At 38.2% G+C, this 23,583-nt stretch overlaps 5 protein-coding genes across 7 annotated transcripts; 3 read left to right on the plus strand and 2 right to left on the minus strand.

Moving 5' to 3' along the window:
- The first annotated feature begins 117 nt into the window (after positions 1-117).
- LOC147923531 (adenylate isopentenyltransferase 6, chloroplastic-like) lies at positions 118-4,455 on the plus strand. Of its 3 annotated transcripts, none has more exons than XR_015586021.1 (2): positions 118-329; positions 4,036-4,455. XR_015586021.1 is itself a non-coding variant. In XM_087494121.1 (2 exons), exon 2 carries the CDS (start codon positions 2,540-2,542, stop codon positions 3,575-3,577), a length of 1,038 nt encoding a protein of 345 aa, XP_087350247.1. In that variant the 5' UTR covers positions 138-329; positions 2,429-2,539; the 3' UTR covers positions 3,578-3,668. The 3 variants fall into 3 exon arrangements, 1 of the variants encoding a protein (XP_087350247.1); XR_015586020.1 differs by having other exon boundaries at positions 4,128-4,455; XM_087494121.1 differs by lacking the exon at positions 4,036-4,455 and adding an exon at positions 2,429-3,668 and having other exon boundaries at positions 138-329.
- An 839-nt stretch (positions 4,456-5,294) lies between these two features.
- LOC147923532 (uncharacterized) lies at positions 5,295-10,673 on the minus strand. Its single transcript, XM_087496479.1, has 4 exons — positions 10,302-10,673; positions 9,656-9,893; positions 7,432-9,002; positions 5,295-5,393 (listed from the first exon to the last, which is right to left on the minus strand). Exons 1-4 carry the CDS (start codon positions 10,671-10,673, stop codon positions 5,295-5,297), a joined length of 2,280 nt encoding a protein of 759 aa, XP_087352605.1.
- A 1,780-nt stretch (positions 10,674-12,453) lies between these two features.
- Positions 12,454-14,028, plus strand: LOC104756962 (uncharacterized). Its single transcript, XM_010479630.3, has one exon. It carries the CDS (start codon positions 12,971-12,973, stop codon positions 13,835-13,837), a length of 867 nt encoding a protein of 288 aa, XP_010477932.2. The 5' UTR covers positions 12,454-12,970; the 3' UTR covers positions 13,838-14,028.
- A 2,436-nt stretch (positions 14,029-16,464) lies between these two features.
- On the plus strand, positions 16,465-19,473 carry LOC104756963 (LEAF RUST 10 DISEASE-RESISTANCE LOCUS RECEPTOR-LIKE PROTEIN KINASE-like 1.1). The gene is made up of 5 exons (XM_010479632.3): positions 16,465-16,623; positions 17,015-17,710; positions 17,810-17,848; positions 17,935-18,174; positions 18,302-19,473. Exons 2-5 carry the CDS (start codon positions 17,062-17,064, stop codon positions 19,267-19,269), a joined length of 1,896 nt encoding a protein of 631 aa, XP_010477934.2. The 5' UTR covers positions 16,465-16,623; positions 17,015-17,061; the 3' UTR covers positions 19,270-19,473.
- A 471-nt stretch (positions 19,474-19,944) lies between these two features.
- Positions 19,945-22,760, minus strand: LOC147923533 (nicotinamide adenine dinucleotide transporter 2, mitochondrial-like). Its single transcript, XM_087496126.1, has 9 exons — positions 22,085-22,760; positions 21,881-21,976; positions 21,605-21,711; positions 21,430-21,478; positions 21,173-21,276; positions 20,979-21,073; positions 20,775-20,863; positions 20,597-20,691; positions 19,945-20,510 (listed from the first exon to the last, which is right to left on the minus strand). The coding sequence occupies exons 1-9, from the start codon at positions 22,164-22,166 to the stop codon at positions 20,136-20,138; spliced, it is 1,092 nt and encodes a 363-aa protein (XP_087352252.1). The 5' UTR covers positions 22,167-22,760; the 3' UTR covers positions 19,945-20,135.
- Positions 22,761-23,583: the final 823 nt, after the last annotated feature.

Genomic DNA, 23,583 nt, shown 5'->3' on the forward strand with positions numbered 1-23,583 from the left:
ATATAAAAATTTTGCAGATAAAACAAAAATAAAATAAATTAAACAACATTACTCATACCATTACGCGTGTTGCAAAAAACATAGATTCTATCGCCCAACAACAAATCTATTTGTGTATAAAAATGTAAGCATAATAGAAAACTTCCTAAAAAACGTTTCATACATTTTTCTTTTAAATCTTCAAAAACAAATCGGAATGAAAGTACTAGAAATAAAAAAGAGGTAAAGAGACACAAATCGTGTTGCTCACTATGACAAGAAATCAAGGAGCAAAGCTTGCTCGATAGTCGACCAACATCTAGGCTCCACAAAGAACGCGATGGCTGCAGGTAATTTGTAAACAGCTGTTAAAAGTTTTGATAATTGTTGAGCTATGAAAATTTATTGATTAGAGAAGATGATGTCTTGAAAAAAGTTTGTTTAGAGAAATTTTCATGAGATGTTAGTCAATGAGATGGTATTCATAAAATTTTACATATTTAACTAAACAAGATTTTGGTCAAGTTTTTCCAATCACTTTCATAATTTCAAAATTATCTATATTTCTACAATTGACTTTATTTGCATGTGTTACTTTCAGTTTCTCTTCAAACAATTTTAACTTAATACTTTTCTAACATCTTGTAAATTTCTTATAAAAAAAAATAAGCGTCAATAACGTAACTGGTAAAGACTCTCTAGCAAAGTTTAGAAGTCGCCGGTTCGAAGGAAAATTTTTTGGAGAGGACCATATCAAATGTTCTGGTTCCTGGCCTAAGTGGATATACGAGCATAGGCCATAACCTCTTAATAATTCAAAAATATTTAAAAAGTTCTTAAAAGCTCAACAATTTTCAAAGATCTTTAAAGACATTAGTATTGAAATAATAAAAAATTTCTTGCGTGTCAAGGAGGAGAAACAGAGTACATGTGAATATTTTGGATTTATAAGGTGAAGTTTAAATCACTAACTGCCATTTTAAAGGATGGGATCAGGAGGGAGTAGTAACGCTTACATTCAAATGCTTTTTCAAATTAGAATTTATAATATCTTTTTCAAATTAGAATTTATAATATCTTTAAACTCTTTTTAAAAAGTAAAAGGAAAACACACAAATACAGATCTTTAAAGACATTAGTATTGAAATAATATAATTTTGTTTATGTTTAAGAAGATTAATATGGATTTAGCTCCATATATTCTCTTAAGTCAGTGACACTCGATCTATGGCCTCTAGGACTCGTCTTTGATGTTTTTCAGTAGAATCTAGGACACTAGCTAGGTAATATATAATTTCTTCGTAGATTTGAAAATCTAATCAAATTTATCACATTAAAATATCTTTGATTTTAAAACACGCTAGTAAGTACATCTAGTCTCTTACGATTGAAACAAAAGTTCAGTTCTTTAAAAAACATTTGTTGACATTAGAAAATATGATATGGTGAAAATCAATTTCTTACACATGCTAAATCATACTGTTTGATATCATTATCAATTTCTAAGAACCGTTCCTTCGTAACCGTCCTGCTCCCACTCTTGGAAATGACACATCAAATTCTGTGAAATGGTTATTAATGTATTTCAGTAAACGTTTCAAAATCAGAAAAATTAACTATATATTGACCAAAACAGTTTGTTTGAGTCTTCAGATTTCTCTCCGGGTTATCTGAAAAAGCATTTGAATGTATGCGTTACTACTCCCTCCTTATCCCCTCCTTTAAAATGGCACTAGTGATTTAAACTTCACCTTATAAATCCAAAATATTCACATGTACTCTGTTTCTCCTCCCTGACACTCAAGAAATTTTTCAAAAGTAACGTATTAACAATGAATACTTAATTATTTATACTAAAAATTTAATTTCTCACTGAGGCATCTCTCTTAATTCCCACCTTGACTAAATCTCTCTGGAACTTGGAAGCTTCCAATATTTCTCTCATCATTCAAACATTTATATGGGTTGTGGTTTGGACGGTTACAAGTAAGCTGTTTTAAAACATGGGCATGGTCGAAACTTATATGGTTCTCTGGAGCCAGTCCGAAAAACAAATTCCTCGTTATAAGGATGAATAAATAAGGGTACATGCAATGTTAAAAAGTTAATTTGAATTTACTTTGTAAAACAAACTAAAAAACAAAATTTCTTCGTGCATGTCAGAGTGACAAACATGAAACATGCGTATGCATCTTTGTTTTTCGGGCTTGACTTAGTAATACATATATAAAAACAAAGAAATTAGCAATGGAGTGGACATAATTTGTCAAAGATGTTTATGAGCTTAAAAACAAAATCATCATATTACACATTTCCAATACTTCAGTTACAATTTTTTCTTTATGTGTCTACACTACACTAATATATGCATGCATGTACGTATTTGCATTTACTAACATGTTAAAATATATATATTATTGATATGAACGTACGTACTATAAATAAGAAGGCTACACCACCACTTAGGGGAGAGCTTAAGTTAAAGCGAAAAAATTTCCTTCAACAACAACAGAAAAAAAGCCAACTCAGTTTCGTGATCTCTACTCTACCAAAAAAAAAAATGGAAGCACTCATCACCTTGTCATCATTCATCACCTTGTCATCATTTTTCCGTTCTCCCCTTTCCACCGTCACTACCATTTCGCAGCGACCACGATCAGTGACCATGTGCATGGGAAAATCAGGGCCAAACACTCCCAAGGACAAGGTGGTCCTCATCACGGGTACTACCGGCACTGGCAAGTCACGCCTCTCCGTCGATCTCGCCAAACATTTCTCTGGCGAGATCATAAATTCGGACAAGATGCAAGTATATAGTGGGATAGAGATTGCAACAAATCTCATCCCACTACATGAGCAAGGTGGAGTTCCACACCATCTTCTCGGTGACTTTCGTCCGGAAGATGGTGAACTTAGCCCAGGAGAGTTTCGCTCTTTTGCATCATTGTCAATCGCTGAAGTTGTTTCCAGAGGGAAACTCCCTATTATAGTGGGTGGGTCCAACTCATTCAACCACGCTCTCCTTGCAGAGCGTTTTGACCCGACAATTGATCCTTTCGCTCCTAGCTCGAGTCTTTCAACCATTTGCCCGGACCTGAGGTACAACTGCTGCATCTTCTGGGTGGATGTTTCAGAGCCGATTCTGTTCCAGCACTTGCGCAACCGAGTCGACAAGATGATCGAGTCGGGGCTGTTCGAGCAGCTGGCGGCTTTCTATGACCCTATAGTCGATTTAGGGCCCAGACTTGGGGTCCGAAAGACTATAGGCGTAGAGGAGTTTGATCGGTACTTCCGAGTGTACCCACGGGAGAGGAACACAGGAGTGTGGGACTTGGGAAGAAAGGCAGCCTACGAGGAGGCTGTTAAGGGGATGAAAGAGAGGACATGTCTGCTTGTTAAGAAGCAGAAAGAGAAAATTATCAAGCTAATAAGAGGTGGCTGGGAAATACAGAGGCTTGATGCCACGGCGGCTATCATGGCGGAGCTGAATAAGAGTTCAGCAGCCTTGGGAGAAGGAAGGAGTAGTTCGGAGATATGGCAGAAGGACATAGTGGAGGAAAGTATGGAAACTGTGAATAGTTTCTTGTTGCAAGAGTAGTTTTTTTTTTTAATTAAATAATGTGAATGTGTGTTTTTTAAAAAAAATGTATGTTAAAAATAAATAAAAGTATGTGTGATTTGAAGAAAAATACCATGTTATACAGTTTGTTTTTTTAGTTTGTTTTAAAAAAGTAAACTCAAATTAACTTTTTGACATTGCATGCATCCTTATTTATTCATCCTTATAACGAGGAATTTGTTTTTTGGACTGGCTCCAGAGAACCATATAAGTTTCGATCATGCCCATGTTTTAAAACAGCTTACTTGTAACCGTCCAAACCACAACCCATATAAATGTTTGGATGATGAGAGAAATATTGGAAGCTTCCAAGTTCCAGAGAGATTAGTCAAGGTGGGAATTAAGAGAGATGCCTCAGTGAGAAATTAATTTTTAAGTATAAATAATTAAGTATTCATTGTTAAGACGTTACTTTTGGAAAATTTCTTGTGTGTCAGGGAAGAGAAACTAAGAAACCGAGAAACATGTGAATATTTTGGATCTATAAGGTGAACTGGTGAAGTTTAAATCACTAACTGCCATTTTGAAGGAGGGGATCAGGAGGGAGCAGTAACGCATACCTTGTGAAGAAGCAGAAAGAGAAAATTATCAAGCTGATAAGAGGTGGCTGGGAAATCAAGAGGCTTGATGCCACGGCGGCTATCATGGCGGAGCTGAATAAGAGTTCAGCAGCTTTGGGAGAATGAAGGAGTAGTTCAGAGATATGGCAGAAAGACATAGTGGAGGAAAGTGTGGAAACTGTGAATAGTTTTTTGTTGAAAGAGTATTTTTTTTTTAATTAAATAATGTAAATATGTGTTTTTTTCTTAACAAAAAAGTTGTATGTTAAAAATAAATAAAATTCTGTATGATTTGAAGAAAAATACCATGTTATGCTTATATGAGTACTTGAACACCTTTGCAATATATCAGCTCTACCATATGTATGTTTTTAAGAGTATGCGGTTCATAGGAACTTAAGCAAACCACGTTTAAACAATGGGGTCTTTTAAAGCAGAGATTATGACCGATTGTATCAAAGTACGACAATTAATTTTGAAAATTTCTTCGACAATGTCCTTCTGCCTTTGTCGTACTTTGATATAATCAGCCATAATTGTCGCTTTAGTAGGTCCTAATGAACTTAAACACAACATTGGCTACTAAAAACATAAATTTTGGTAGAGCACATATGAAATGCAAAAGTTTTTAAGAACTCATATACTAGCATAAGATGGTTTTTTTCTCTAAAACATACATAATAGTTTTATTTAATTTTTACACACAAATTACAACTGTTTTTTAATACACAATTTACGTAATTAATTGGAAAACAAAAAAATCACCCTTCTAGCAAGAAGCTGTTCACAGTCTTGACGTTTTCCTCCACAACGTCCTTAAAATCTCCATGCTACTTCTTCCTTCTCCCAATGCTGTTAAACTCTTATTCAGCTCGGCCATAATGGCACCCATAGCGTCAAGCTTCTTGATCTCCCAACCGCCTCTTATCAGCTTGATGATCTCCTCTTTCTGTTTCTTCACAAGCAGACACGTCCTTTCTTTCATGCCCTTAACAGCCTCCTCATAGGCTGCCTTTCTTCCCAAGTCCCACACTCATGTGTTCCTCTCCCTCGGGTACACTCTGAAGTACTGTTCGGACTCCTCTACGCCTATTGTCTTCCGGACCCCAAGTCTGGGCCCTAAATCTACTATAGGGTCATAAAAAGCGCTGAGCTGCTCGAACAGTCCAGACTTGATCATCTGGTCGACTTGGTTGCACAGGTGCTGGAACTGAACTGGCTCCAAACAAAACCGGCTACTTCACCAGTTTTTATCAAAGTATCGATTAATCTTGACATTTACACCAACAAATCCTTCTTCCTTTTCCATACTTTGATGAAATTGGTTATAATCACCGCTTTAATTGGTCAACATGAACCTAAAGGTGACACTGACTACTAAAAACGTATAAAATGGTAGAGCTCATATGAAATGCAAATGTCTTCAAGAACACATATAAAAAGATACCATTTTTTCCAGTTAAATAACAACAATTATATGTGCGTCTCTTAATCATGTTTAGTTGGAAATAAAAGACATACAAGCTTATGAGCTCCGCCATACTTATGCATTATTGCTGAGAGTTGAAAACAAAGTTTAGTTTCAGAAGATCCAAAAATTCATTATTAATAATTAAGGGAAGTTAAATTCATTAATAAAAATTCGGTCTTAAACTTGTTAGATAAGAGTTATTTGTTTCATCAATTATGATTTATTTTTAATCACTTTTGAAATAAGAGTTTGTGTTAAATCGCCTACTAGAGATGCTCTTAATTAATATACTTAGTTCTGTTTGTCACCACTCCACTTCTAAAAGTAGGGGTGGACATTTCGGTTTAACTTCGGATTTGGTTTGGGTTTGGTTCGGTTTGGTTTATTCGATTTTGGTTAAATTCTAATCAAACTCAACCGAAGTTAGTTTGGTTTGGTTTGTGTTGGGATCGATTTATGTTTGGTTCGGTTTGGTTTGGTTCGGTTTTAGTTTGGTTTGATTTTAATTCAGTTTAAAAATTAAATAATGTAACAAAATAAATTGGTTATGGTTTAATAATAGTTAATTAATCAAATAAATTAGAAAAGCTAGAAAAAAATTGATACCTGATATTAAATATAGTTAAATACTCCTTCCTGTTAGAATTGCGGAATTTACTAAAGTAGAATCGAGAGAATACTTAGAATTGATTAGAATTGAATACATCGATTGTTTGTTACAAGGATATATATAGGGAGACTATGAACTAGCCGTTAGGCATACAAAGGGAAGGAAAGAAGATATTCTCATGGGATTAGTCTCAATCTTCCTTAATGGTGATAGCGACCTTTCCTTATTTGGTTGATTCGACTTCACTCGTCCCCAAGGTAAACATGTGATCTTTCGTTGAGATATTTTGCTCTTCTCTTTCTTCTAGATCCTTCTCTTCTTATGGGCTTCTTATTGTTAAGGCCTCTCCTTCTTATACTACTCAACCTCGGCCTCATTGCTCCCTTGTACGGACAACCTTCTTATAGTTGTACCAACAGCCTTGATATCAAGTCTCCTAGATCAATACTCCCCCTCAAGCTTAACCAGGTGAAACGGTTAAGCTTGGAACCCCGTAAGCCATCACCTCATTAAAAACCTCAAAATAGAAAACCACATGGGACAAAACTACCTTGAGGGAAAAAGAGTGTGATGGTCACGGGTAGAAGACTTGATCAAGGGTGTGTGTCAAGTCCACCAGTCCGAGCTTGGGATGAATGTGATCACAAACTTTACGACAGGCGGCCTTGGTGAGAATGTCAGCGAGTTGGTCCACGCTTGGTGTATGATATGGGAGTGTGACTCCTTCTTCAATCTTCTCTCTAACTTTGTGGCAGTCCAACTCGATGTGTTTGGTTCTTTCATGGAACACCGAGTTTGTGGCTATGTGGATTGCGGCTTCATTGTCACAATGCATAGGGATTGGTGTTGATGGTTTGATGCCTAGCTCTTCTAACAATGCCTTGAGCCATGTGAGCTCGGTGGTCAGCTTTCGCATTGCTCTATACTCAGATTCGGCACTTGACATCGAGACCACCTTTTGCTTCTTGGTCTTCCACGTGACTAGGTTACCTCCTATGAAGGTGCAGTAGCCTGTGACAGATCTTCGATCCGTCCTATCGCCACCCCAATCCGCATCACAATATCCTACAAGCTCGGTATTGTCATTCTTGCCCATCCATATGCCTTGGCCGGGGCTCTTCTTGAGATAGTGAAGAATTTTTTGCAAGAGACTCCAGTGATATGTTGTTGGAGCTTTCATGTACTGGCTAACCTGATTCACGGCATAGAAAATGTCAGGTCGCGTAAGTGTTAAGTAGATAAGCTTACCCACTAGACGGCGATAGCATGAGGGATCTTCGTATGGTGGGTCATTCCTCTCCCCCTTGCGTTCAACTTGGTAGCCATCAGGGAGCGGAGTGTCAACCGGTTTAGCTCCTAACATTCCTGTTTCACAAAGTAAATCAAGGGTGTACTTTCGTTGGGAAAGAAATAGGCCTTCCGGAGAACGACACACTTCAATCCCAAGGAAGTACTTAAGTTCACCAAGGTCTTTTATATCAAACACAGAATTTAAATGAGCTTTGATATCCTTTATACCTTCTTGGTTGTTCCCAGAGATGATAAGATCATCTACATAAACAAGGACAACCACTATACCTTTATCGCTTTGATGAGTGAAAAGAGAGTTGTCCGAGTGTGTTCTCTTGAAGCCATAACCAATAAGTGTGGTGCTCAACTTGTGGTACCAGGCTCGTGGTGATTGCTTTAAACCATATATAGCTTTCCTTAGTCTCAATACCTTTCCTGGAGCGATCATGTCTTCAAGACCCGGTGGTGGTGTCATGTAAACTTCTTCCTTTAATTCTCCTTGTAGGAAGGCGTTTTTGACATCTATCTGCCATAACTCCCAAGATAGATTCGTAGCTAAGGATAAGACTACTCTCACCGTATGAAGCTTAGCCACTGGTGCGAACGTGTCTTTGTAGTCCTGACCATATGTTTGAGTGAACCCTCGCGCCACTAGCCGAGCTTTGTATCTTTCGATGTCTCCATTGCTTAGATGTTTGATTGTGAACACCCACTTTGAGCTTACTGCCTTTTTCCCTGGTGGAAGATCAGCTTCATCCCATGTGTGATTTCGTATCATAGCCTCCACCTCATCATCTACCGCTCCAAGCCATTCTTTGCTTTCTTGTGCTTCCTCATAGGTGTTTGGTATTGGTTGTTCGTCTAGCTTCCCAAGGAACACTTGATAATCGGGAGGTAGGTGTGCAAGATAACAAACAGCTTGAATAGGATGTGCTATAGCTAGGTTGTTGTAGTAGACGCGTTTGTCCTTCCAAGTAGACGGATGTGATCGAATACGTGTGCTTCGGCGCAGCTGTGGAGCTGGTTGTGGTGCAGGAGGTGGTTGTGGTGCAGGAGCTGGCTCGGTCAATGTTGGTTCTCCAGATGTCTCGGGCTCCTCCGCAGGAGCTGGCTCGGTCAATGTTGGTTCTCCAGATGTCTCGGGCTCCTCCGCAGGTTCGTCAAGCCTGAGCCTACTTCTATTCTCCCCCTCCGGCTCCGGAGGCACAACATTCGGCGGGAAGTCGGACTGATCGGGCAACGATGAGCCGGTATGCGAGTCAGGTGTAGAATCCTGGGACAATCGAGAGGGCTGAGCTGGGGAGATGCCAAGATGGTCAAGGAGGAATTTGAGACCCGCTGACTGATCTGTAGGTGTCGCCAAATCTTTCAAGCCAGCCCAATCTTTCTTGTCAAAGTAGCCTTGGTCTTCAAGAAACTTGACATCGCGAGAGACAAAGGTGCGGTTGTTGACCGGGCAAAACATTTGTAGCCCTTTTGAGTGATGGAATAGCCTAGAAACATGCACTTGGTGCTCTTGGCTTCAAGCTTATTCCTTAGTTCACCTGGTACTAAGACAAAACAAACACATCCAAACACTTTTAGGTGATTAAGTGATGGTTTAAATTGATTTAGTACCTCAAATGGTGATCGATCTTCCAAGATCTTAGTTGGAGTTCGGTTGATTAAATAACAGGCTGTCATCACCGCATCTCCCCAATATCTTCTTGGTACATTGGTGTGAAACATCATTGATCTTGCTACTTCCATCAAGTGTCGGTTCTTTCTTTCTGCTACCCCGTTTTGTTGAGGAGTGTAGGGGCAACTTGTTTGATGTGCAATGCCATGCTTTGCTAGGTGTTCTTTGAATCGGTTGCTTGTATACTCGCCTCCATTGTCTGTTCTAAACACTTTAATCTTAGCATTAAACTGATTAGTGACATAGTTTTGAAAAATTATGAATGCATCAATCACACGGTCCTTGGAGGGAAGTAATGTAACCCAAGTATATTTTGATTTTTCATCTATAAATGTCACAAAATACTTGTTACTATCCCTAGAAACACATGGAGAGGTCCAAACATCTGAATGAACTAAGTCAAAACATTTTTCATAAAAAGTAGTAGACTTAGAGAAAACAGTTTTACAATGTTTGCCAAGTATAGAAGCCTCACAACTAGAGTGATCAAAAGAAACATCAGGAATCATTAACTCAAGAGCTCTAGAGTGAGGATGACCTAGTCTAGCATGCCACATTGCATTCAACGAAATTCCAAGACGAGAACTAAACGAAACAGTTTTTGATGAGTTTGGTGAGCTATCTTCAAGAATGTAAAGATCATCTTTGGTTCCACCCTCACCAATCAGTTTTCCAGTCTTAATATCCTGAAAGTAAACATCATTAGGCCCAAATATAGCATAGCAATTTAGATCATTAGTAGCTCTCTTAACCGACAAAAGATTTGAAGTAAACTTAGGCATATAAAACGCTTTAGACTCTTTGTTGAACAGTTTTAAATTGCCTATGCCTTGAATTGGTATTTTATCCCCATTAGCAATAACTACATCTCCCTTAGTCGGTTCTATATTATCTAGCAAGTTCGAGTTACTAATCATATGGTGAGAAGCACCCGAATCTACTACTAAGGAGTTGTTAAGCTTGAGGGTAGAAAATGTTTTACCACTTGACTCCTTAAGAGCCAAGGACTTGAAGAAGGCCTCCAGGTCAGATTTCCTCACATAGTCACCGGAAGCTGCCTCTTCACCATGCTTCTAGGAACCGCCAGTTTGGACTTGTTCATCCTTGGTGTAGGTCGCATTGGCTCTCGGATCTTTGTGATGGGAACTTGGGTGTAGGTGAGGATGAAGGAACCAGCATTTCTCCTTAGTATGGTTCTTCCTCTTGCAGTGCTCACATCCTCCCTTTGGCTTCCGATCCTCTTGCTTGAAGACACCTTTGTTGGCTGTGACTAGCTCTCCCTTACCACTAAACAAGCCGAGAGAACCTTGTTCTTTTTGAATCGGTGCGCATACATCGTCGAGGCTGGGAAGCTTGTCTGACCTTAGGATGTGCTTTATGAGGTCGTTGAAGGTTGGGTTGAGGGTGAGAAGCAAGGCGAAGACCTTGTCTTGTTCCCTTCGCTCGTTGAGTACAGCCGGATCCATGGTGTTTGGCCGGAGCATCTCGAATTCAGCCCAAAGTGACCTGAATTTCCCAAAAATGTTTGTTAAACTCCATATCCTCTTGACTCAGGTCGTTGATAGACTTCTGGACTTCAAAGACTCGGGTGAGGTTGGAGATATTGCCGAAGACATTTTTGAGTGTCTCCCATAGTTCGCTGGCCGTTTCACAATAAGAGTAGGCTTCAAGTATGGGAGCCTCAAGGGAGTTTTGAAGTATGGAGAGGACAGTTTGGTCTTCTTGAAACCACTTAGCTTCTTCTTGACGCTTAGCCTCTTCTTCATCTTCTTTGATGGTTTCTTTTCCATCTCCTTTGGTGACTTGCCTTGGAACTCTTCCACCTTCGATGTGGTTCCAAAGTCCGCGGCCACACAACGCTGTTTTGGTGGTTCTTGACCACAGAAGGTAGTTTCCTCCTTTGAGGACAGTTGGTAGAACAAGCGGCTTGGTGTTCTCCATGGTAGAATGCTATTGACCGCCGGATAAAGCTTTTGACCGGTGGGTAAAAGAGAGAAAACGAACGAGAGTAGAAAGCGAACAACAACAAGAATGAAGAATCGGATTTAGAATAAAAGAGAATGAAGCTAGTTTCGTCAAGAACAGAAACCTAGCTCTGATACCATGTTAGAATTGCGGAATTTACTAAAGTAGAATCGAGAGAATACTTAGAATTGATTAGAATTGAATACATCGATTGTTTGTTACAAGGATATATATAGGGAGACTATGAACTAGCCGTTAGGCATACAAAGGGAAGGAAAGAAGATATTCTCATGGGATTAGTCTCAATCTTCCTTAATGGTGATAGCGACCTTTCCTTATTTGGTTGACTCGACTTCACTCGTCCCCAAGGTAAACATGTGATCTTTCCTTGAGATATTTTGCTCTTCTCTTTCTTCTAGATCCTTCTCTTCTTATGGGATTCTTATTGTTAAGGCCTCTCCTTCTTATACTACTCAACCTCGGCCTCATTGCTCCCTTGTACGGACAACCTTCTTATAGTTGTACCAACAGCCTTGATATCAAGTCTCCTAGATCAATACTTCCGTCTCAAAATATAAGATGTTTTAGCCAAAACACGCATAATAAGAATATGTTTACTTTTAAAAAATTGAACCAATCAGAAACAAAACTGCATAAAATAAATAATAATAAAATATAAAAGTAATCTAAAAGTTGCCTCAAAAATTGGAAACATATGAAACAAACAAAAACCTCTAAAACATCATATATTATGAAACAGAGGGAATATATATTTATATTTAGTTGATTTTATTAGAAAAGTTAAAACAATGTAAAATAGAAACCAAATGCAAATAGTAATAGCTAAGATCACATATTTATAATTTTAATAATATTATTAATAAATTTAATAAACATATTGGGTTACTGGTTCGGTTCAGTTTAATACCGAACCAAACCGAACCATTTGGATTGAAAAGAAACATAACCGAATAGTTGGAAGTTAGAATTGGGTTTGGTTTGGGTTGGTTTGAGTTCAGTTGGTTTGGTTTGGTTTGGTTTAAATGTCCACCCCTATCTAAAAGTGTATATATATATATATTATATATTTATCAGCCGGTAACCATATTTTACTATAACCATAATAATCGTAATTGGTACCGTTTATTTTACTGCAACTGTATAAAGCGTAACTAGTTGGATCCGATGACTTTGTTGATTGACACTGATCAACATTTTGGTTGTAAATCTTGTTCTTATTTCTTTCTTGGCAAGTTTACAGTAATAGGTTAAACTCTTTCGTAAAACCTCCCCTTTGTATTTTTTTTAGAATGATATTTACATTCCTATTAAAAAAATAGCGTTACTAGTTAAACAGTATGGTTACAACTTAAAAGACATATATAACCGCCAAACCGCCACGGATGGTACGTTACGTAACAATAAAACGAAAAACATTACAGTAATTATTAACTTGTGAGTTTGTAACTATGGTCATATATAGTTATAAAACGTAGACATCACATGTTGGAGAGGCTGACTCATTCACCTTTTTGCCTTATCCTTCTACGCTCCCTGCAATTTCGTTGAAAGCCTCCGATCCGCTGCCGCCTTTCTCAAACGTGTCTTAAAGATTGTGTCATCACATATCCAGATATATCCTGTAATTATCTACCACGTCATCTCTCTTTATTATCTTTCTTTTTTTTTTCGCTTATATATTCTGTAATGATCCTAACCCAAAACCTCCTTCTCCTTTTCTCTTCTTTATTTCTTTCTTCCTTACCAAATATAGCAAAAATCTAGTTTAATTTCTGCAATGGAGGTCCCGATAATAAACAGAATAGGCGATTTCGACGTGGGGATAAACTCGATAAACGACCCGACGGTTTTGTCTCGAGCTTTAGCCGTCTCCAGCGTCGGAAAGTTGCATCAAGCTTATAGTTTCTGGAAATGGGGAGCTTTATTGCTACTTGCATTTTTAGCTTCATTCACATTCTTAACTACAAGAATCAAGAACTTAGTCTTTAGATTAATAAATGTAAACGTGTCTCTACCTTCTTCAACTCTTTTATATGATTACGAAAGCGACTCCGATTGGTCTTTCTCTTCAGACTCCTCAGAAGACGACGACGAAGATGATGATAAAGATGATGAAGATGAAGATAACTCGGTCAATAGTGATTTACGCGTTCAAAGATTTGGTTATCACCATGATGACGATGCTACAAATGGAAACATTCCATGGTTGAGGCGGTGCAGTGGTAGCTTCGGAGACTTGTTAGATCTAGGCTCAAGCGGAGTCGTGAAGCTATGGGAGAATCTTGATTTCAACGGAGAAAGAAGTCCACGTAACGCGGTGGCCTCTTTTCTAAGCAGATGCGGCTCTTACTCGTTGTTGTCCCCGGCTGTTTTGTTAGCGGCGGAGAGGAAAGGATCCGAGGACGTGGAAGTGAGTGCGTGGGATGCACGTGGAGGTTTCGGGGTGCCGGCGCTGCTCGCGGAGTGGAAGCAGCCTGGAAGGTTACTCGGGAAGATCATTAGGGTTGACGCGGGTGATGTGGACAAGATTTACGTCGGGGATGACGTCGGCGGAGAGATTGTAGTAGGAGACATGAGGATGGTTAACGGAGCATTGACGGAATCAGAGGTTGATAGAATGGTGAGAAGACGACGCCGTCATTAAAGGTGACGGTGCCATTGAGGAGATGTATTGGTTACAAATGATTGGCATGGTAGGGTCTAATTAAAGAAGGAAAAATCAACGTAAAAATGCATGTGACCCACAGAATTATTTTGTAAATAATTTATGTCTTGTATATATTTTTTTTCTGTAATTTTTTATTTTTTCGGCAATAAAGAAAATAATTAAGAAAATCTCTTTTTTTTTGTTCTTTTAAGAAAAAGAAATTCAACTTCTTGTTGTCGTGTATTTTGGATTTCATGTTATTTGGTACGTAGAAGACTTGGAATATATTTTTAAGAAATTAAAGATAACTCGGAATATGAAAACGTATTACCTACGGAAAATAAAAATAAAAGCTGGAAACGTGTTGTTTTGGTTGGAGATAAACAATAGGCTAAGTTGTTATTGGACGCAAGATATTTGACTTTTCTAATCAAAACGTGTTATTTTGGTAGGCGAAACATATAATTTCTTTGGCTTTGGTCATTAGAATTCGGAAGTCACGTTACAAAATTCAAGGTTATATTAGCAACGATCTTTGTAATGATCATATTGTACACATTGCAAAGCCTGATAGGCTCTTGAATCCACCAATTTCTTTGGTCTCTTGACTTTTAGTCAAAGTAAAAACTGAAAAAGGGTTTCATTCATATTGTTTCCGTCAAGCTCATGGATTGAAAAAAAGCCTACATCTCTTTAATGACAAACTCTTACGGATTGAAAAAAGCCTTACACTTTGTATCACTATATGACTGGAAGAAGTCAGACAAAATACCCATCTAGGCCCGGGGACTTTTTTTGTTTTCTGGATAGAAGAAAGAGGACTGGTATTCCTCTTTGCTGGGGATGGAAGCTTAATGTTCATCTCGCTTGCGATTGTGGGTATAATGTCGTTAGCAACTAATTAACCGGAAATCTCCTCGATCTCATTATGTCAATACCTCTAGTAGTGACCTCGGCAATCTTGTCATATTTGACGGTAGGAGAATCCTTAATTAGCTAGTCATTTTCTAGGATCGATAACACATTAAAAAAAAGAAAAAGGAAAACACATTAATAATTCTCTTTGCTTTACCTCATGTATAATGTATCCATTTTGAACTATACAACTGTAGTAGAATTTTTTTTTGTGTGGACAAAAAAAAGTTTCGGGTCTAGTCCCATACATCTCTTCGTACCAAAAGATTATAACATGTAATCTGTTTCCTTTTCATGTGTCACTCGAGCATGGTTGTAAATTTGTATCCCGAGGAAAGCATAATTGTTCATATAGGTTGTTCATATATAGATAGTTTTGATGTTTGGCCGAGAGAGCTTCATCGAGCGTGTCACCTTGTTTTCCTTGATAAGCTCTCTGATTTATTTAGATTTTTGTCTTTGGATCATACAAAAATTGCTCTACCACACATGACATCTTAGTCCAATACGAGACCATCCGTATCATCACGTCTTTCGAACCAAATAGGTGCCACAAGCTCCCGGATAAGCGCTTCCTTCAACTTCGAAAGTTCATCTTGTGAAAATGTGAGCAATATATGAAGTTATTGGGCGCGTCCGAATGTCCAATCCCTCAAACCTAAGGTGCTAATTTTAGGATTTTTTTTTTCTTTTTCTATTACCAAATTAATTTTAGTAATTAGATTAGGAAGTGATAACGAAATTAATATAGATAATCGCATAGGACATTAAATATTCTGCCTAAAAGAATGAAACAAGAAAGTTGGGCAACTTGAACTTTCGGAAGGAGCCTCCAAATTCAACATCCCAAAATTGACTTGTGGCCAATTTTGAAACCGACATGTGGGAGCGTTATAAACACATTTACCTTTAGATTAAGGACATCTCTTCTCTCTTTGTCACAACTTGAGTACGAAAAATTAATTCGATGATTTGACGTCGAGTTTGAAAATTATATACAAATTATTTTCATTTTTTTCCTTCCATAGCTTCCTCAAATTAAGCCTCACTTATAATGCAATCCCTTGACTCTTAATTTACCATCTTACCGACGATTTTCTTGTAAGTTTTAAGTTTAGGGTTGAACACAAATTCCCATCACAAAAGTCAATGAATCCAACATATAACCGACTAGATTCATCTATGGATTCAAAACTCTATTTAAGATCTGTATATGTCAAAAATGATATCATACTACAGTAATATATTTAACTTAGAATAACAATTAAAATGAGTCTGAACATGAATTGGAAATAAGCCCTCGTGTCGTCCTTATTTTACACAGAACGTGTCTACTCTCTCACTAACTAAATGAATCATATATACTAGTATACAAAAAACTTATGTTTGCATGTTACTCTCGCCATCTCCAACATAATCAAGTTATCATTACTCTAATAATTTATTACGTCCTTACATTATGTAGTTAAGACATTAAAGAAAACTATCTCTCTCTCTCTTTGTTTCATTTTAAATATTATTCAAAGGTTTTGCGCACGCAAAGTTTAGAAATTTTGATATTTTTTTTATATTAATTAACTCAAAAGAGTTTCCCATTAGCGGAAAGAGGCCACGACCACTTGTCTGTGGCATGTTTAACAATATTAGAATATTGATATTATTTTAAAACTCAGAAAAATGTATATAACAAAATAAAATTAGAAAAAGATAGAACAGAAGACCTTGAAGATGAAAACAAGATGAAAGGTCTGTCTCAGTGGTTCTAACGCTTTAATAATGGAATGGGAGACTCAGTAACACATAGGGGTACGAAGAAGATAAGAGTTGTGTGGTCAAATCAAATCTTGAACATGCAACTTCGACCAAAGGTAAACGTATCTCTTCTCTATTCATTTTGAAAGTTTCTCGATCAACCAGAGTCTCCGGTCAACTGTTTTACATTTTTATTTGTCCAATAAAGCAGCAAGAACCAACGACTATTGTTTTGTACAATTTATATTAAAGCTGCCCACACAAATCTTTCATCCTCTTCTCTTGTAATAATACAAAACCTCCATACATAAGACTATTCTTCCTCTAGAGCAGAGTTCTGTCTGAATCCTTCCCCTAAAAGTCAACTTGCTTGTCGCAATACCACAAAGAAGAAGGACCATACTTACTTGAACTTGAGTTCCCCACAAAAGGATAGCTAGAGGAGACTTCTAAGTTCTAATCCATCTCCTGAAGCAATGAAACCAAAGTCTTGATATTTTTGTGTAGATCTGGATATCGAATAACACACACAGGAGCTTGTGATCAGAACACCAATGGAGACTGTCTCTGTTTTAGTCTTCTTCTTTCTCCTCCCTCTCGTGGCTGAAGCTAAGAGCACGAACCAGACTGGTTGCGAACTTTTCACCTGCGGAGAATTGGACTTCAAGTTCCCTTTCTTTAGGACAGACATGCCCTCTCGATGCGGTCTTTTCAAGCTGAACTGCAGTGCAAATGTTTCAGAGATACAGCTTGTAGAAGATGGGCAATGGTATAAAGTCAAAAGCGTCTCTCAAGCCAACACGATAACCATCACCGACACGGCGCTTAAAGAAAGCTTGAAAACCGGAAACTGCACTGACTTGTCAAGATTCTCACTTCCAAATTCGCCATGGCTCAACTTGCCCACTTTGTACAGATGCAACAACACTAGTATGAAGAATGGTTTCACTTATGGGAATTGTGGAGGAGAAGGAAGCAGTTTGTACTACTCTAATTTGGGAGATGGTCGTGATGTTCCAGGGTGTTCAGCTATCAGGACTCCAAAGAGCTGGGTGAATCCAAGTAAAGGGGACAAGTATGATGTAAATGCTACCTTCTCTCTTTATATAGAATTGCCTCGAGGCTGCTATAGCTGCCACAATCGTGGTGGAGAATGTAAGATGAATAAGAAGAATAAGTTTCACTGCGATGGAGTAAACAAAGGTATGAAAACAGTGAAACATGTTCTTTACTTCAGCAACTCTGCTTGCAAAACACTTACCTATATGACAATAATTCCATTTCTTGTCTATTTTGCTGCAGAACCAAAAAGGTTCAATTTGGAGATGAAGCTAGGATTAGGTAAAAAGAGATGTCCTGTTTTGCTCCATCTTTCTCCATGAAAAACTCAAATTTGAATCAGTCTCCCTCTGTAATTGTTCATATAGGAATCGGCGGATTTCTCATCTTGATAATCATCTTGGTGGCACTCTATATCATCCATAGGAGTTGCAGAAGAAGGAAAGGTGGTCCAGAGCTCTCTAGAGACAACTCGAAATCTGACGTCGAGTTTAGCCATGTCTTCTTTAAGATACCAATATTTTCCTACAAAGAACTTCAAGAAGCAACAAACAACTTCAGTAAAGATAGATTACTAGGAGATGGAGGCTTTGGCACTGTGTATTATGGTAAGATGATGCACTATTAACACTTTTAGAAAAGTGTCAAATCTCTCTATTAATCTTTGCTTAAGATGCCATGTCTTCTTTAAGATACCAATATGCTAATCTTTGCTTCCGTTTATTAATCTCTCAGGAAAAGTGCGTGATGGACGAGAAGTTGCAGTGAAGCGTCTCTATGAGCACAATTACAGAAGACTTGAGCAATTCATGAACGAGATAGAAATCCTCACACGTCTCCATCACAAGAATCTAGTCTCCCTCTATGGATGCACATCACGCCGCAGCCGAGAACTTCTCCTTGTCTATGAGTATATTTCAAATGGCACAGTTGCAGATCATCTCTATGGCGAAAACCCGCCACACCAAGGCTATTTAACATGGTCAATGCGCATGAGTATTGCCATAGAAACAGCGAGTGCATTGGCTTACCTTCACGCTTCGGATATCATACACCGCGATGTCAAGACTACAAACATTCTGCTCGACGGCAACTTCGGAGTCAAAGTTGCGGATTTCGGGCTATCCAGGTTGTTCCCAAGTGATGTAACACATGTATCAACTGCTCCTCAGGGTACTCCAGGATATGTAGACCCTGAGTATCATCGGTGCTATCATTTAACTGATAAGAGTGACGTATATAGCTTTGGAGTGGTCCTTGTCGAGCTTATATCGTCGAAGCCTGCTGTTGATATAACCAGGTGCAAGAGTGAGATCAATCTATCAAGCTTAGCTATCAACAAGATACAGAACCATGCAACACATGAGCTGATTGATCAGAATCTTGGATATGCGACGAATGAAGAAGTTAGAAAAATGACTACAATGGTGGCAGAGTTGGCTTTTCAGTGCTTGCAGCAAGACAATACAATGAGACCTACAATGGAACAAGTTGTGCAAGAGCTAAAGGGAATCCAGAACGAGGAACAGAAATGTGGAAACAACGATTACAAAGAGGAGACAATAACTACACACCCTTCGCCACCAGATTGGGGCGAGAATGCGCTATTAAAGAATGTGAGATTCCCACGTTCACCGATCTCTGTGACTGACCAATGGACCAGTAAATCAACCACACCCAATACCAGCGCCTACGAATTCTAGGATCCACCAGGTATATAGGTTTCATCATAACTGTGTCGACGAATGATAATAAGATGAGGCACTTGTGGGCTGTAGGTATTGATAAAATGCACATAGTGACATAACTTGAACTACCAATCACCAATTTTCTATGTCTAATTTTGTCTACTGTATGTAATATTGACTCAAAGATAATTATAAAAAGAACAAAAAAATTGACTGTAAGAGTTAACTTGACTCACATTCACAAGTCTGTTATGATCTCAGTAGTAGTATCTATCTACTGATTTCAGTCCTCTTCTATCTAGTTGATCACTAGATTTGATACCAGAAACTTATTTGCAACATTCCCAAGGCATTCAACTAAAATCCCTCTAAACAGAAACACATGTCTTTCCTCAGTTGTCACATTGTTCCTTCAAAGTGCTAAAAAGCTAATATAACCCCCGGGCAGGAAGATCCCATTACCTTGTGGTAAATGAAGCGCCAGTTCTAGGAAAGAACAAGGAAATATATCGCTTCAAAGTTACAGTAGCCTCTAACATCTGCAATGCCCACAAAATTCCATCCAAAGCATCTGCTTTTGAAATTCCCAAATCCCTTTCTATAAACCCCACAACCTGCAAATTTGCACATAGAGAGTGTGAGACGGAGAGGAATCTCAAGTATAACTCTGAGAATACCTCAATAAATATATCATCTTTAAATACTCGCTTATCATCAAAAGAGCCAAAAAGTATTTATTGATAGGTTACACATTTGTTAGAACGACGAGAAAAGGTTACAACTCAGATCACCACAAGGGGAAAATTTACTTAATTGGAACAGGGCATTGAAACAAAAAAAAACCTATGAAGCAAAAAGCATGGTTTGAGTCTGAAAAAGCGTTATTTGCTTCCAAGAGGGATAGGGGGAGTGCTGATCTTATTAGATTGAGTTTGTGATTCTCTCAAACCCAAATCTTTATCTTCTTCTTCTCCTCGTCGACTAACTAAACTCTTTCTTTGTTCTTCTCTTTCGCAATCCTCCAACTTATTAGTCTCTGGTGGCACAACTTGTCGGAAAAATCTAAGCATCATCTCATACGTTGTAAATGTAATAACTGCTGATGGAGTTGTCCTCAGTAGGTTAGTGGCACATCCACGGTACAACCCAGGAATCCCTTCGCTTCTAAACACCTTTGTGATGCAATCAACGACTCCCGAATACTTAGTCTCAGCGTTTCTCATTTGCCCTTGTTCTTGAAGCTTGGCCCTTATTACCTGTGGATGTAACATAAACTCATATTAGAGTTGGGTCAGCTTGATAGTGAGGTAAAGAGGGCACAAGAGAGAGGAACAAGAGAGACCTCGTGTGGGTAAGTCAAAACAGAGGCGATCACTTTTGCGATTGAAGAGGCAATAGCAACATTCCCGGGACTCAGATTCTCCACGGATGTATTATCTGAGAACTTAAACTAGCTATGATCAGAAACTAGTTCAGGACAGAACAAGTAACAATATACTACTGGAGGAATCATGTCTAACCCATGTCTGCCATGTATTGCTTGATCTTTTCATAAGCTGGAAACTGGATTGCGACATGGCTTACTCCCGCCAAAGAAGGTAAAATGCCACTGTTCCAACACAAGAATTATAAGCGATATAACTACCGTTTAACATACACACAAAATGTCAAAAGAAAAAGGTGTTCCAATTTACGGAATTTCCAGTTTCCTTTAAGATACTAACCTGTACAACCCTCGCAGTCCTTCTTCATGACAAATCCTACTAAATGCAGACATTACACTTTTGTAAGGTACCACATCCGGCCTAATTCCTTGCGTCTAAGAAAACAAGAAGAGATTAGGTAAAGTATATAATATGACAAAAACAATCCAAAATGTCTAGTAAACCTGAAACCAAAGGAGGAAGAAAAAATTTACCATTAATCTTGTCTTGACAACCCAGAGCGGATTAGTTGCAATAGATGTTGCAGCTCCAGCACCAGCAGCAGCTACCATGTTTGACCCAATAGTAAGCTTGCCATCTATCAGGAAAAATACAAACAGTTGAAAGTCAGAATGATAAATAAGACTTCGTATAATTAATTGGTCAAGTGTCTTAGATACTCTTCCGCTTAAACATAAGCAAACACAAAGCACACAAATTTATCTGTAATTTGTAAGTGATGAGAACCAACCACTTGACTGCAGTACATCCTTTAGTTTCCCATAAACTGAGAAGTAGACCTACGCGTGAAACCAGAATATCGATTAAGGAAAGCCCCAAAGTTCTTCAAAAAGAGATAAATGTCGATAACAAGACAAATTCACTTGAAAAAAAAACAAAGCTCGGAAGAGAAACGTGGTGCTTACAGCCCAATTTGGGAGGAGAGCTATGATGGTAGGTGAAAGCCCTCGATACATTCCCCTAATGCCTTCATTCTTAACTATACTCTTCAGGCTTGTAATGATTACACCACCTGATATTTCAAACAGATGTAGCTTGTAAACACTTATAGGCATAGCTCTCAGAACAAACATGCAACAACTTCAACAGAAACCAAACTAGTTGCATACACACAATCTCATAGCACATCACATTAGATCTACAGCTACATCCACTACTTTATTAGTTTATAGCAAAAGTACCTCTTTGACCAGCAGCTGGAGCTTCAGGGAGACCAAGAACTTGTAATCTTGTTTTGATCACATCTAATGGACAAACAAAAGTCGCCGCGATTGCCCCTGAAAAAGTTCCCAAAACCAAACTTAGTCATACACACACCCACAAGAATCAAAACGAAGAAATTGAAAGAAAAAAAAAAAACACATAAATCGAACTCTCTCACTCACCAGCGGTGGCTCCAGCGCCGGCGTTTGCAGCAATCTCTCTAATACTACGGTAATCAAAGGCTGAGTTCCCATGTTCAATCATCTTTAAAAACCCTAGAATCTCTCAATTTGAGGAGAATTTTTAAACAAAAGGAATCAGAACTCAGCAAAATTGAAAACGAGATCCAGCAGTAGTAGATGATGATAAACTCGGCCGCGTGAATCGGTGATTATATAGAGTTGTTCCCGTCGTTCTTGACATTGACCCAACCCACCACACGTAGAACAAAAGAAGAAAAAAAATTGAAATTTGTATGAAGAACGTGTAGACGGGTGTGATAGAAAAGGAAGAGACTTTTGTTGCGTACGATTTAGGCGGTCCCAAGTCCAAAGAAACACAAAAGAAATGGGTCGGGAGGTTTTCTTATAGAGGAGGGGGACCTTGGATGAGCGAGAGAACTTAATATAATCTGAGAGATTTTGATTCCGATCGAGGAAGAGGAAGAGGAAGCGTCGTCACGGTTGGTTTGAGATGACGTCACATATCAGGCAACACACCACACAACCCAAGAAAGCACACTTTTGCCTCTCTCTGCTCAATCTCTCGCTCACCCAAGATTCATCAGTTTGCTACCGTAATTAATAAAGGAGTCGATTGACTCAAAAAGTAAATGTGATTCCTAGAAGAAAGTGAAGTAATGAGTAAAAGTAAAACAGTTAATATTAAAACAAAAAAATTCAAGATTTTATATCTAACTGATGAAATCATAATCTGATTATTGATGTTGATCAGAAATTAAGTCAGGACTTCTCTCACATGTAAAATACGTAAATTTGAAGATCCTAATCGAATAATTTAACCTGATTAAACCGAGTTAAACCAAGTTAAACCGCAATTTAAAGCTTATCCGATTTGGTTTCCGTTGAAAAAGCAATGAAAAAAGTACACTAAAAATCTAATCGGCGACCAACTCAACCACTATAATCACGGCCACCAACCATCGTCCGTGCCAACCAACCGGAGCAGACGACTGAGCGGTCTAGTAAACAAGTAAAGTATTAAACCGAACCTGACCTGCACCTTATTTTCCTAAGCAAACTCCCACTCAACAAATAGAAATTCAAATTTGTAAAGGATGAGATGAATTCCGAAGCGCTTTTTTGAGCAGACAGAATTCCATTGGTATAATTGGGGACCCCCAGATATATTTAATCCGTTTTAGAACACATCACATCATATTTATATCTATTCTGGAACTATTTCAAAGGGATCAAATTTTTGGAACAACAATTGGTATCTTTATTACATTAGCTAAAACTTATTTGTTCTTGTTCATTTCTATCGCATCATTCATTTGATCTTCGTCTGACCAACCCTGTGGATTTTTTTAAAAAGCTAAGAAGAAGCTTTGTTTCACACTTTTGGATTTCAGATTCTGCAGAAATGGGAAATCTGAAACTTGCAATGATCATCAAGAAGAACCTTAGAGACGACGCCGAGTTCCTGCTCGAGAAGCAAA

The sequence above is a fragment of the Camelina sativa genome, chromosome 17 (assembly GCF_030686135.1).
Source record: "Camelina sativa cultivar CO46 ecotype springtype chromosome 17, ASM3068613v1".
In the NCBI taxonomy this organism is placed as follows: Eukaryota; Viridiplantae; Streptophyta; class Magnoliopsida; order Brassicales; family Brassicaceae; genus Camelina; species Camelina sativa.